Source organism: Sabethes cyaneus, chromosome 1 (genome assembly GCF_943734655.1).
Source record: "Sabethes cyaneus chromosome 1, idSabCyanKW18_F2, whole genome shotgun sequence".
NCBI classification, from domain to species: Eukaryota; Metazoa; Arthropoda; class Insecta; order Diptera; family Culicidae; genus Sabethes; species Sabethes cyaneus.
In genome coordinates this window covers 130,231,105-130,244,396 of record NC_071353.1, presented here as the reverse complement: position 1 = coordinate 130,244,396, position 13,292 = coordinate 130,231,105, and the positions used below count along the sequence as shown (strand labels likewise).

Below are 13,292 nucleotides of genomic sequence, written 5' to 3'. Positions count from 1 at the left end.
ACAGAATATTAAGTTTCGTAAACGGAATGTAGCTTGGCTTTGGTTTGTTTTGCATATCGAACAACAGTGGGCGTTTGTTGTCAGGGTGACTTGATTTACTAGCAATATGGGTTTACCAGAACAAGCGCCTCTTGATGAGGATCCCAAACTGCTAACTTGTGAGTTGACTGTTAATTTAGAACTCGAGAGTTTCGGCGAAGCATGCACGTGACTAACACATTTCTCACCTCTCATAAATTTATCCGGAAAGATGTCCTGGTTCTCGTGCATATTTGTTATAGATGTTCTCGGTTGACTGCATCGTACGCTGTCTTGAAATTGATAAGAATGTGATGTGTTAACAGGTTGAACTCACAATATGTCTGCGAAATTTATCGTATTAGCAAGAATCGTACAGCTTCTGTCTATCCTCGTTATTCTATTCATATTTTTGAACGCGACGTTGAAGAGCAGATGCGAAGCCCCATTGGCATGCGTAACCTTTTTCAAAACTCTAAAAGACTAGTCGCCTTGATTAATTACGTCAGTTTGTACGGCAATCCGCATGGATGCTCCATTGCTACTCCCAATATACGATAAGAGAAATAAATAAGAAAGATATAAGAAACAAAACAAGTTTAGAGGTGTTAAAGCTACGACTGCAAAAATAATGTTTGATTCTGCACTGTCATTATCCAGTTACTAATGATTACTGCTAAGAAACCTGCAACCCTTAAAAAAAGTAAATAGCGTTAGAAGTACAGATTGAAAAGATTAATACGCCATATTATAAAAACAATGTAAAGGATTTATGAATAAATCAACAAGAACTGAAGCAGTTAATGTTACGAACATTATTATTAAACCCTATATTATTTACTGAAAAACAAGCCATCATGCACAAATTTCAATAGAATCATTGACAATTATTCATGCTTTTGCAGCATGTTTTCGAATTCATACTTCCACCGCATAACCGCATTCAAACGAAACGCTTATCAATAATAAATTGATATCACCAACATGAACCACCTCAAAAGTGGGCTTGTGATCAACTCATGTAATCACTTGATTCCGTATCGAACGAAACGACTCCATTACGGCTGAATACTGAACATCAAATATTCAACAACATTGGTCTCATTGATATTTTTGACATATCGCGCTATTGTCTAGGGAAAAAGAGCGGACAATAAATGCCACCGACGAAAACCGATCATCAGTATTATTCACCATTTCTCGTGCCACTCCAGCAAGTAACTAGTGCGTGCGAGTAGCCAACATAAGCTTTTGCGTTTTCAGCAGAAGGCAATGTTAACAACTTATTAGAGAACAAGATTATTACTGTTTTCTATTGAACTAATGTCACTCGAAGAAAACCCATCTATAATTCTATAGCTAAGCCGATTTGATCAAAAACCAAAAACCTAAAACAAAAGAAAGGGTAACTTGAAACAGGATTTTAACCGTGCTGTAGCCACATTCGGCAAAGGAATCAACAAATAGCCTACCCTACCCTACCCCACACAACAAAAAGTTTACTTGACTCCCCACCCAACAAGAGTGGGTCGAAATCTACGGTGCCACTTGAACTTATTTAATCATTTCAACCGACTTTGGTCCGGCTTAGTCCTGGTTTAGTGTGCGGTTCGATTCGGTTAATTGACATTGTTTTACCGCTAGTCAAACGGAGCGGAGTTCAACAAGTCGGATTAGCATATTTGTGCATTTGCTTCTCGGAGAAAGTGTGTAAGTGAAAAGCCGAAAAATAGAAAATATTTGTGTATGATTCTAGAGAGAGAGAAAAATCAGCTGTTTGGTGTGGATTGTAAAGTGCAAATTTCCACTGCTTCTGAACTGTAATCAAGCTTCCGAACAAACTAACAAACTCACCGAAAGTAAAATCCACCGTGAAACCAAAAACCGGTAACAGTTTCTCCACTTTGCAGAGTCTTTCGACCGCCACAGAACAGAAACTTTTCCCGGCCAAAAAGCAAACGGAAAAATGGCACAGCAAAAACTTTTCCCGTCCGCTAGCAACAGAGTGCTGCCAATGCTGCTCATATCAGCAGCGCTGCTGCTGGGAACGGTCGTCGACGGTCAGCTTTCGTTCCAAACTGATGCCTCGCAGAATAGTTTCCAAATCCGGACGCCGGGCTTCCAGCAGTCTTTCACCCGCTACTTTAATGGACAGCAGGGAAGTTTGCTGGCTGCCCAGCAGCAGCAGCAACCGCAACAACAGAGCCAACAATACGCAGTAAGTTGAGAATTAAATATTACACGCCAGGTTCTGACTTTGAAAAACAAAACAAAACTACAACTCAGTTTCAACGGGCTTTCCACCAACCATCTCAAAGTTTATTGACTGTACGTCTATTTTGATACTTATTTTTAGACTTTGGTCATATAAAAAGCAAACAATGGCGTTTTACAGTTTATTTGCGGTTTGTGAAATAAGAGCTTAAGTGTGTCACAACTTGCAGTAAGTGTAACGTCTTATCAGTTTTAAAACAATATATCTTTTATACAACCACTTTGCATTGCACTTGGAATTGCACTTGAACTTGAACTTGAACTTGAATATGCCTGGAGACTCATTTGGGTGGAAGGATTTCAAATTTCCACAAAATTTTGTTCGTAAGAAAAGTCTCCTGTTTTCCCAGAAAACTCCAAGAGAAATTTGCCATTTTTCTCGGACATCGTTTATTTCAAGTATCATATCTCTTAAGCCATCATAGGACAAACATTTTTTTTACGAGAATGCAAGCAAATTTGCTGAGCAATCCAGAGAAAATCTTATGAAAATTTCTTTGAGGTTTAACAAAGCTTCCTTTTCCAAATGATATGTTTTCCTAGATTTCTGAGAAAATTTACTAACATTTTCATTAATCAATTTTTGCTCTGCAACGCTTGGTGCCTGAGATATGAATTTTTAAAATAGGTTGAGAAAAATTCAGTGTATTAGCCATAACTCAAAAGCAACAAGACTCGCTATCGTATTAATTTTTATTAGAAAAAGACTATAAATTGCTAAACAGGAAAACATTTATTTTAAATATTTACCTAGAGGATTTTTTTTAACTGAAATGGCCACATCTCGGTTGTTTTTCGTCATATTTCCATCCTCTTTTCACCAATCGACTGGAAATAAAGTCTAGTTTTGGGATAAAATATTAAATTTCTTTGACAGAAAAAGATACAAGCGATAAAAAAATTAGTTTTTGACATACTCACGGACAACCCGGAATATCTTCGGTGTCCAACGTCTACTGTGAATCTTGAAGTATTTTTCTATCACTAGAAAAATTTTCGCGTTGAATGCATTATCTAAAAATTTCTTACTTTGTAGGAGTTATGGCTGTTTGAATTTCGTCAAAATTTTGCCTGGCCCGATCATTTTGTCTAACCCCTGTATATATAAAAGTGAATGTATGTTTGTATGTTCTGCAAAAACTTCAGAACGCCTTAGCGCTTTGTGTCGATTTATAGGGATTACCGAGAATACAGGTTTACAAGTGGCAGGGGGACAACAGAAGGAGAACTGACAAAGGTAGTAGACACATTCAAATTAAGATAAAGTACTGTTCTGATTCAAACTTAGAACAGTCTCAAACTTCGAACACTTCAGAATAAAATGCTACTATTATCGCTAATATGATAAAATATTATGCTTGTTGCATACCATTGGACAGAGGACAACGAACGAACACGGTGGTATATAATAAGCATAATATTTTATAATATAGGCGATGCTAAGAGCATTTTATTCTGAAGTGTTCGAAGTTTGAGACTGTTCTAAGTTTGAATGAGAACGGTATTTTACTTCTTGCATTATGGAAATTTTCGTTGTAATAACAGATGTAGGGGAACTGTGGGTAAGACGAACAGGTTAAGAAGAACATCTAATATAATACAGAGAACTTATGATTTACAAAACCTAAATACAGTTTACTTCAGTTCAATATATTGTTTTCAAAAGTAGTTAGTGAAATATTTAACAAAAAATGTTTTTCAATGTGTATTTTGAGTTTTAAAAATGGTCCGAAAAAGTGAACCTGCGGGTGAAACGGACAATGCGTGGGGGTATGGACAGGTATTGTAAATCGCCCCAACAGTGAGCATATTATTATTTTTGACCCTTAACAAATTGAATACGTAAGATATGGTGGTGTAGCGTGCAAAAAGTGAAGGGGGCAGTCCACCCCTTCCCACCAGTGTCAGCCAATCGAAAATTGTTTGGCAGCGGCAATATGAACAAGCATTCCAAAGTCTATTTCGTGCCTGGCTGCTGCTAATTTGTTTGAAGTCCATATTTGCCGGTTAAATTTTCATTTTTATGCATGAGATAATACTAAGAAGCAAAATCAACAATTTTATTATAATATGTTCACTGACCATCTTACCCACACTGGCAGCTGTCCATTTCACCCCATCATTATACATATTTTTAAAGCGTTCACAATTTTTCATATGTAAATAAAATTACCTATTTTTTCAATGCAGACGTTACTTGAAAAGGTATTAAATCGAAATACTTCATGTTATGGGTTACATTTTAGAAAAATGTCATTCAAAAAGCTTATTTTCGATGGCAAAAAAGTTACATCCAAATGCAGAATCACTTCCAATTTTCAGTTTTTCTGTACTTTATCAAAATTTGAAAGTTCTCAATGATGATGGAAACGTTCAGAAATCATGAGATAGTAAGATTTTACAAAACATTTACGAATTTCAATGCTTAACTGGTAGTATCAACCACCTGTCCGTCTTACCCACCCTGTTCGTCTTACCCACAGTTCCCCTGCAAGTGACTGACGGACAAAGGGAACACAAGTAAGATCTATTGCCCGATAGATTAGAAATGACCGTATGTTTGTATGTTCCGTCATAAATCCAGAACGCCTTAACCGTTCTCCACCAAACTTGCCACACATGTCCCTTGACATAAGGAAACAACACTGGGGGGCTGCTCCCTATGGAGGGGGAGTTCCAAATGCATAATTGGCTACGTGACAGAAGAGGGAGCTGACTGGGAGGGACTTAACAGGGGGACAAGAACGTGAGTATGAATGTGTGTTCCGCCATAACTCCGGAACGCCTGGACGGTCCTTCATGAAACTTGGCATACATGTTTTTGAAATAAAAAAATCAGCGCAGGGGGATCAATAAAAGGGGGCGGAACCTTACAAGGGGAAAAAGGTTCAAATTGATAAAGGAGTGCGTTTCTCTTGCATTTGGAACTATTGTAGTTGTACTGGCCAACAGAAGGAGATTTCTGAAAGATCAGCAGGGTGGTCTTTGACAAGGTGAGGTTCAAAAACGTAGAAAAAGCTTTCTATCGATTTATAAGGGTTACCGAAAAGAACACAGATTTACGAATAGCTGGGGGACAACAGGAGGAGGAAGCTGACAAAGGGTAGACTAAACACATTCGAATGACGTAAAAGGGTTTTGTTGCTAGCATTATGAGAATTTTCGTTGCAATAACAGTTGTACAAGTGTATGTACAACTGATAGACAAACAGCCCCGAGTAAGATCGAGCAATCAACTAGTATACAATCAAAACACAATAGTGAAATATTTAATTTTAATAAAAAATTAAAAAAACAACAACAGAAATAACACAAAAAAGTACACAATGCAAAAATTAAACGAAAATATACAAAATGACACAAAAGCTGCATGAAAGTTATATGAAATCATAAATATAAGAGGCTTATGTCCAAAACGAGGGGCGCGATATGTATTTTCGTGGTAATAATCGCCCAAAGGTTAAAATTTACCAAAGACTCCAACCAATCATACAGGTTACATTCAAGACGAGCAAAAGTAACGTAGTTGCACTTCATAGAGTTAGGTACATAGCGTACCGCCAATTTGCTCTCAATTAGACGCGAGGCGACGCGCGGGGGTTACAGCTAATTGTTATATAAAACACAAAATGATAACAAATAATAAAAAATGCAAACAAAAGCAATGAAATTATTAAAAGATAAAAAAGAATATAAGCTCTAAAATTGCACAGATACCATAAAAATTACTGCAAAATGAAATGAAAATAGCACAAAATGAAGCAAAAACTGATATTAAAATAACACTAATAGGCCAAAAGCATAAAACGACCAAAAGATATAAAAATAATACCAAGAAGTGGAACAGAAGCGACATAAAAATGAATCTAAAATAAAACTGATACGAAAAAAGCAACAAAAACATTCAGAAATCATTCAGAAATAATATCACGGAATAATATTTAAAAAAATACACTGTAATGAAACAAAAATACATTCAAAAATCCATAAACCACAGACACGATGAAAAAAAAACAATACAAAAATAAGCTAAAGATCCAAAAATTAAACGAAGATGAGCAAAATGACATAGAAATATCTCAAAGCCCACATAAAAATGATACAAAAATGGCAAACAAAGGCAATAAATTAATTTAAAATAAACAAAAAGGTGCAAAAATAACACAAAAATAGGCACAGAAATGCTATAACAACAAAGGTAGCAACATGAAACAAAAATGGCACAAAAATAACACAATAAAGTACAAAACTCAACTAAAAAAACGCAAAATCATAAAAATTTAAACAGAAATGGATCAAAATGATAAAACTGACAATGATATAAAACAATAATTATACAAAATGACAAATGACATATAATATAAAAGTAGCACACAAAAAATGCAAAAACCAATGTAAAAATAACCCAAAAGAGACAGAAATCTTTCGTAAATTTTCAAAAGGACCTAAGTAACACTAAGAGGCTCTCTCTGGTGTCCCTCTCTTTCGATTATTACGGCGGTATAAATGCATTTCAACGAAAATTTTGCTCAACGTTTCGCTAAAATGGCACTATAATAACTTACAAATAGTACAAATAATAATATAATTTGTCGAAAATTATACGAAAATAGGAGAAATGATGCACAAACTGATGTAAAAATAATACAAATTATTCGAAAAAGTAAAAATTTATTTAAAAAATTACACTATAATGAAACAGAAATAGAAACAAAAAATCCAAAAACCACATAAAGCACGAGAAAATGATACAAAAATGACACAAAAAAAGCCATTGATACAAAAATGAAACGAAAATGTGCAAAATAACACAGAAATAACTGAAAACCACACAGCAGTGATACAAAAATGTTATAAAAACACTAAATGATACCAAAATGGGCAAAAAAAATCAATAAATTAATTTAAAATTTAGACAAATAACACAAAAATGATACAAGATGCCACAAAAATATTATAAAAACTTGGTAATGGCACAACAATTATACAAAAATGATACAACCAAGAGGTACAAAAATAATACAAAACTCAATGATCTCAAACTCAAATGATAGAAAATAGACACACACACACACACACACACACACACACACACACACACACACACACACACACACACACACACACACACACACACACACGCTATGTAAAAATGATAGAAGAATTTTAAAAAAATAACACAAACGTAGCTACAAAGATAAAATAATACGGTAAAATAAGGACAAAAAATGAAATAACAAAAAACAGGAAAGTGATAACTTACATCTCGTTTTACGTCCACTCTTGGAGGGACGTAAAAAAAGAGGACGTTAATTCAAATTTTGGACGTAAAACGAGAGGACTTTATTTCAAATTGTGGACGTAAAACGAGAGGACGTTAATTCAAATTTTGGCCGTAAAACGAGAGGACGTTGATGCAATTTTCGGACGTGAAACGAGAGGACGTTAATTCAAATTTCGGACGTTAAACGAGAGGACGTTAATTCAAATTTTGGACGTAAAACGAGAGGACGTTGATGCAATTTTCGGACGTAAAACGAGAGGACGTTAATTCAAATTTTGGACGTAAAACGAGAGGACGTTACTTCAAATTTTAGACGTAAAACGAGAGGTCTGTAACTTAAATTTTGGACGTAAAACGAGAGGATGTTAATTCAAATTTCGGACGTTAGTTCAAATTTTAAACGTAAAACGAGAGGACTGTAATTTAAATTTTGGACGTGAAACGAGAGGACGTTAATTCAAATTCCGGACGTAAAAAAGTGGATGTAAAACGAAATCGCGTAAACTGAATTGACTTAAAAACAGTTTCTAGTGTACATAAAAATGATATACAAAATAATATAAAAACAAATAGCATAAATATGATATTGAATACAATAACAGACAAATAAAATTAAAACCAAACACAAAAGCAGCTTAAAATTTACTAATTCAGAAATACAAAATTAACAATAAAACTACACAGCAAAACTAAGCTAATGATAATAAAGCGATATAAAAGTGGCACAAAAATGTTCGAAATAACACAGGTAGGATAAAGACAATGCAAAATCACAGACTTACACTCAAGTCTTTTTTACACGGGGGATACGTGGTGCGTAAAAATAAACCGTTTAAAAGAACGCGTAAATTCGAAAAATGTTGTAAAGAACCGCGTTAAATCGAAAAATGTTGTAAAAAACTGCGTTAATTCAAAAAATTATGTAAAAAACCGTATTAATTCAAAAATCGTCATAAAAAACCGCGTAATTCAAAAATCATAAAAAAAACATGTAAAAAGGGACTTAAGTGTATTGAACACATACAAAAATGTAAGAAAAAAGATTTCAAAATAACAAAACAGTATAAAAATTACCCAAAATAGATTCAAAATAATACAAAAATGACATAAAAATGTATTACCGGTGTTTCACAGTTCTCTTTCTGCTCTTAGTTTGTTGTAGGGTTTTGTAATAATTTTACGCAGCGGCCTTTTAACCGTATGCTCTTCTGGCATACGACAAAACTCAGTTAATCTGTTGATATTTTTTGTCAATTTAAAAGTGAAATAACTTGGAATCGTTTTATTCTCTCAACAGCCCTATATTTGAGCATAGGTTTAGCTTAATTTTGTTCCAACTGTGCCCACCCAACTTCACGTCAGGTTTTTGGAAAATTTCATTTGGTGTTTTGTTAAACTTTTAGCCTTCTCAGAAGTAAATTTTACATGCAAGTTGTAAAGCCGAGAGATTTAAAAAAAAATAAAACATAAATCGGGGGTTTGGAATACACTCAAGTATATTTTTTACACGGTTTGTTTATTCGATTACTCGAAAACGATGCAGCTAAGGAACTATTTACAATCTACGTGAGGAATGTCGAGCCACTCCCAAATGTATTGAAAAATAAATGAATGGTCTCTAAGTTACCCCGTTCTTAATACCCAAAAAACTAAACCGTGTAAAAAAAGTACTTAAGTGTAAAACAAAACATATAAAAGAAACTAAAAATACCGAAAATTTGAAATAAACTTGACGCAAATAAACCTAACTTTTAGTTTTAAAACTAAATTAAATCACTAATACTCGAACAAGGTTAAGTAAAACAATACAAGCCTTGAAAGTTGTCCATTTCTGCAATTCGAAATGAAGTTGAGGGAACATTAGTTTTATATTCAATTAAACTTATTGTAACAAAGATTGAAAAGAATACCTAAAATAAAAAATTAAATCCAAAAAAAAGTTACATTGAAAAAATGTTACAAAAGTTTGGTTCCCTACCGTTCACCTCAGTTTGGGTGGGCACGCCAGTGAATACAACCAACTAAAACACATTTAATTTAATTTCTTCGTGAAAAAAAACAACAAGCGTAATGTACTGAAGGACAGTACCGAAATATATGGTCAAATCTAACTTGACTGAAAAAGTTTTCCTTTTAGCAAGCTAAATTTTCAACTTCCTCGAAGTAAGTAGAATTTACGAGTTTGTTTTTTACGCAAGTGCAGAAGCTGTGCTGACAATACCGCGTTAGGAAGCTACTTTTGCACCGCTGGCGCTGCTGGCTGCTTATACTTTTCCATGCCATCACCGGGACGGGACAAAATAGTTTTAGGAGCTTTGGAGAAAAATCAACGAAGGAATAAGACTGTAAGCGGTATGCAGCAATTTCGCCATAATTTCCTTTTCGAAAGAAGTTTAATTCGACGCGTCGAAAGCAGACCGGGTCGCCCGTTTGGGTGCCGTACGAAAAGACAACCGAAAGAATGTTTACACTTCTTCGGGTGAACTTTCCGACAAAGTGTGGAGTGGGCAAATAACTGGAAAATACTTTTCCAAAGTAAACAAGCTTGAGGCGAATATTGCGAGATAGATGGAAGATGGAAAGCATTCATCTATGCAATAGCTGGAAATGATTCGTGTGCATCATTGTAATATTTTACTCATTTCTTTCTGTTTGTGGCGAGAAAAAAAACAGACGGCGAAGTAAATCATAATTATTATTACTAACTTATTTAGTTGTTTTGTCATTGCTCACTAGCATAAAATGATTTAGCTAAAATTCAAGCTCTCGTGTTAGAAAGTTTGTTATAGCAAAATCTACTTTAACTTTTAATTAACAAACAAGTTTTATGTTTCGTTTTAACCTCACTTTAGACCAGGCAATCAAATATCACGAACGCACAACAGACAATGGTATTGTCCCTACTTCAAAATGTTGGGACAAAATGTGATAAAAAATTGTCACAATTGCATGAAAGTAAAGGTGTGTTTAGATTGGCAACATTTGGCATGCAACTTTTTCCTATGACAATAGCAACTACGGCAAAGTATCACAAATGTTCAGGTGGCGACAGAAGCAATATTGAGCAATAACTAGCAACATGTTGCATACCACATGTAGCATTCCTCATGGTGTCGAAAAAATTATCCAATTCAAAACGCACCTTAAGGACAACAACAAGATATCGTAGCTGTTTATCATGGATACAGATGTTTCATGACAACCAAGCTGTTGCTTGCGGAAAAGACACATCGTTGTATGAAATACGTATTGTATGCAACAAAAGCAAACCTAATCATGTCACACTGTATCGGCAGCGGCAGCGCTTGGTAGTTACCAAGGTAACGTTCTGGTAACTTACCAGTGGTAAGCATTGTACGCTAGACTTCGGGTCAAAGTAAGCTAGTCATTTTCTTAAGTTTTTTACTGTTTGTCCCTTTTGTTCAAGTTACTGATAAAGTATTGTCTTTAACCAGCCGACTTACGATAAACACATTTCTTATTGTATACCTGTAACACCAAAACAAGAAAGTTATCCTGCTCATACCCGCGAGCTGACAATCGTTGATTACTTTATTTTAGCGTCGTGATACATTCTGGTTGCTACGTATGTTTGTTTTATAGGCAGAGATCAACCAGTTTATCGCTCTTCGTTTTTGTCGTTTAATTCGGGGTATGAATAATGATATTTTGATTCCCTGCTTTGGACCATGTAATTTAAAAAAAAATCAAAGAAGATTGAGTAAACGATTTTGTTTTTTTTCGTTCGTACTCTTTTCAGCCTTTACCTCAAACTTACGCCCAGAATGATCCCGCCTACTACCAGCAGTACTACCAACAGCCCCAAGTTGCTCAACAATATCAACAGCAACAGCAGCTTCAACAACCCTACAATCGATTCGTGTCTCAATTTGCTGGCGAATCATCGGCAACAGGACAACCTCAGTACACAACCGTTCAAGAGGATTACATAAATCCCAATATTCGATTGGCAGCGCAACAGCGACGATTATTACAGCAGCAACAATTACAGCAGTCACAGCAGCAGCAGCAACAGCAACAGCAATACTACACCTCGCAGGATGTCCAGTCCTATTTGCAAAGCCAGCAGGTATGGTTAAGATCAATTTCCACTGCTTGATATCCCAAGTTATTACCTTCAATAAATATTACAAGAGAGGGTGAACAGTTGATTTTATTCTGTTCACCGCGGAAATAATTAAAGAATAAATATTCATCTTTTCCACCGAGTTAATCATCATCTACCTGCGTAACCTTCCAACGGACATCATATCCTACAGCACTTACAAACCGACCCATAGCTCGAATCATTAATAAATTCCATCCGGCGGGTTATTATCCCTCGTTTTCCGTAGATAACAACCAATGCCACGAGAGCCGGCCAGCGCGAACCACAGCCGGCCGGCCATTCCTGAACCACAAACTGAAAACTGTCCAACAAGCTATTAATTAACCTCACCTTTCTTCTTTCGTTCGGCTTTTCCACTGTTCGGAAACTGTACTCCATCCAGGCCGCCCAGTTTTACTCCGGTCAGCAACAACAACAGCAGCAGCAGCAGCAGCAGCCGCAATCTCAGTTTGAGTACGTCCAACGGCAGCAACAGCAGCGATTACAGCAACAGCAACAATTGGATGCCCAACAACAACAGCAGCAACAAGAGCAGCAACAGCAAAATCAGGACTCGACATCCGCACAAGCAGGTGCCACACCGAACAAATTGATTGGAGTAGCATTTTCGCCATCGAATGAAGTGTCGCAGGTGAAGTTTAGCAGCAACGGGCTCAAATATAACTTCTAAAGCCAACCGCCTGGCCGGCTGGCTGGCTGGCTGGCGCTCCTGTTGGCACGCTAGTCGCCAGGTTAGAGGTTAGGTGATAATAGTTTGCTTTGATGGCTGTTTGTAAACTTTTGTACGAGTAAATTACAGGTCTGTTTGTTTCGAATTTTTATGTATACCTACGAGTTGCGGACGAACCGTTTTGCCATTTAAGTTAATTTTATAGGATTGTTTTTCTGTTAACTAGACTGAGAAGTGTTATGTTTGACAATTTATCTATAATAAAGGTACGATTACTGCTCTAGGTTTTTTCGGTTTTCTTTCTTCGATTTTCTCGTCTGCTGGAGGATGCAATTTCACTTCGAGAATGAACTTTCCAAATGGGCAGGCAGCAGGCTTTGTTATATAAACTGAGACGCTCCTTGTACAGAAAGAACTTGATAAAAACTGCATTTAAATTTTGGTTACAGTCAAATTAACATAACTGAGCGCAGCAACTCTGATGATTCGGATGCAATACCATTTCTCTTTGATAAGTATACAGCAGGTACGAGAATTATCCGTACAAACTTTAACAACATGCCTCTACACAGCTCAACCCATTTAGCTGGGCATATACCTCAAGGCTACATGTTTTTTTATTTAATCGAATATGACTCTATGGTCATGATATAAACTATTTTGGAAAGAGAGGAAGTGCCTGATGATTACGTGATGATTAATTAATGATTAATAATTAGTTGGGTGAACCGGAAAATTTATGTATAGACTACAAATAAATTGGGTTGTGCAATGGCAGATGGGGCTCGCATCCACGCTCCTTCGTACCCGAATGTTTTATTCACTAAACTACTGTCGCCCGTTTAGGGAAACTCAATCAAAGTATGGCCAGTAACTCAATAACTCGCATCAATAAACCAACGACACTCATGATGGAT

At 35.9% G+C, this 13,292-nt stretch overlaps 1 protein-coding gene across 1 annotated transcript; it reads left to right on the top strand.

Annotated features, from left to right (window-relative positions):
* Positions 1-1,984: 1,984 nt before the first annotated feature.
* On the top strand, positions 1,985-12,375 carry LOC128746226 (UPF0746 protein DDB_G0281095). Its single transcript, XM_053843273.1, has 3 exons — positions 1,985-2,236; positions 11,337-11,666; positions 12,088-12,375. Exons 1-3 carry the CDS (start codon positions 1,985-1,987, stop codon positions 12,373-12,375), a joined length of 870 nt encoding a protein of 289 aa, XP_053699248.1.
* The last annotated feature ends 917 nt before the right edge of the window (positions 12,376-13,292 follow it).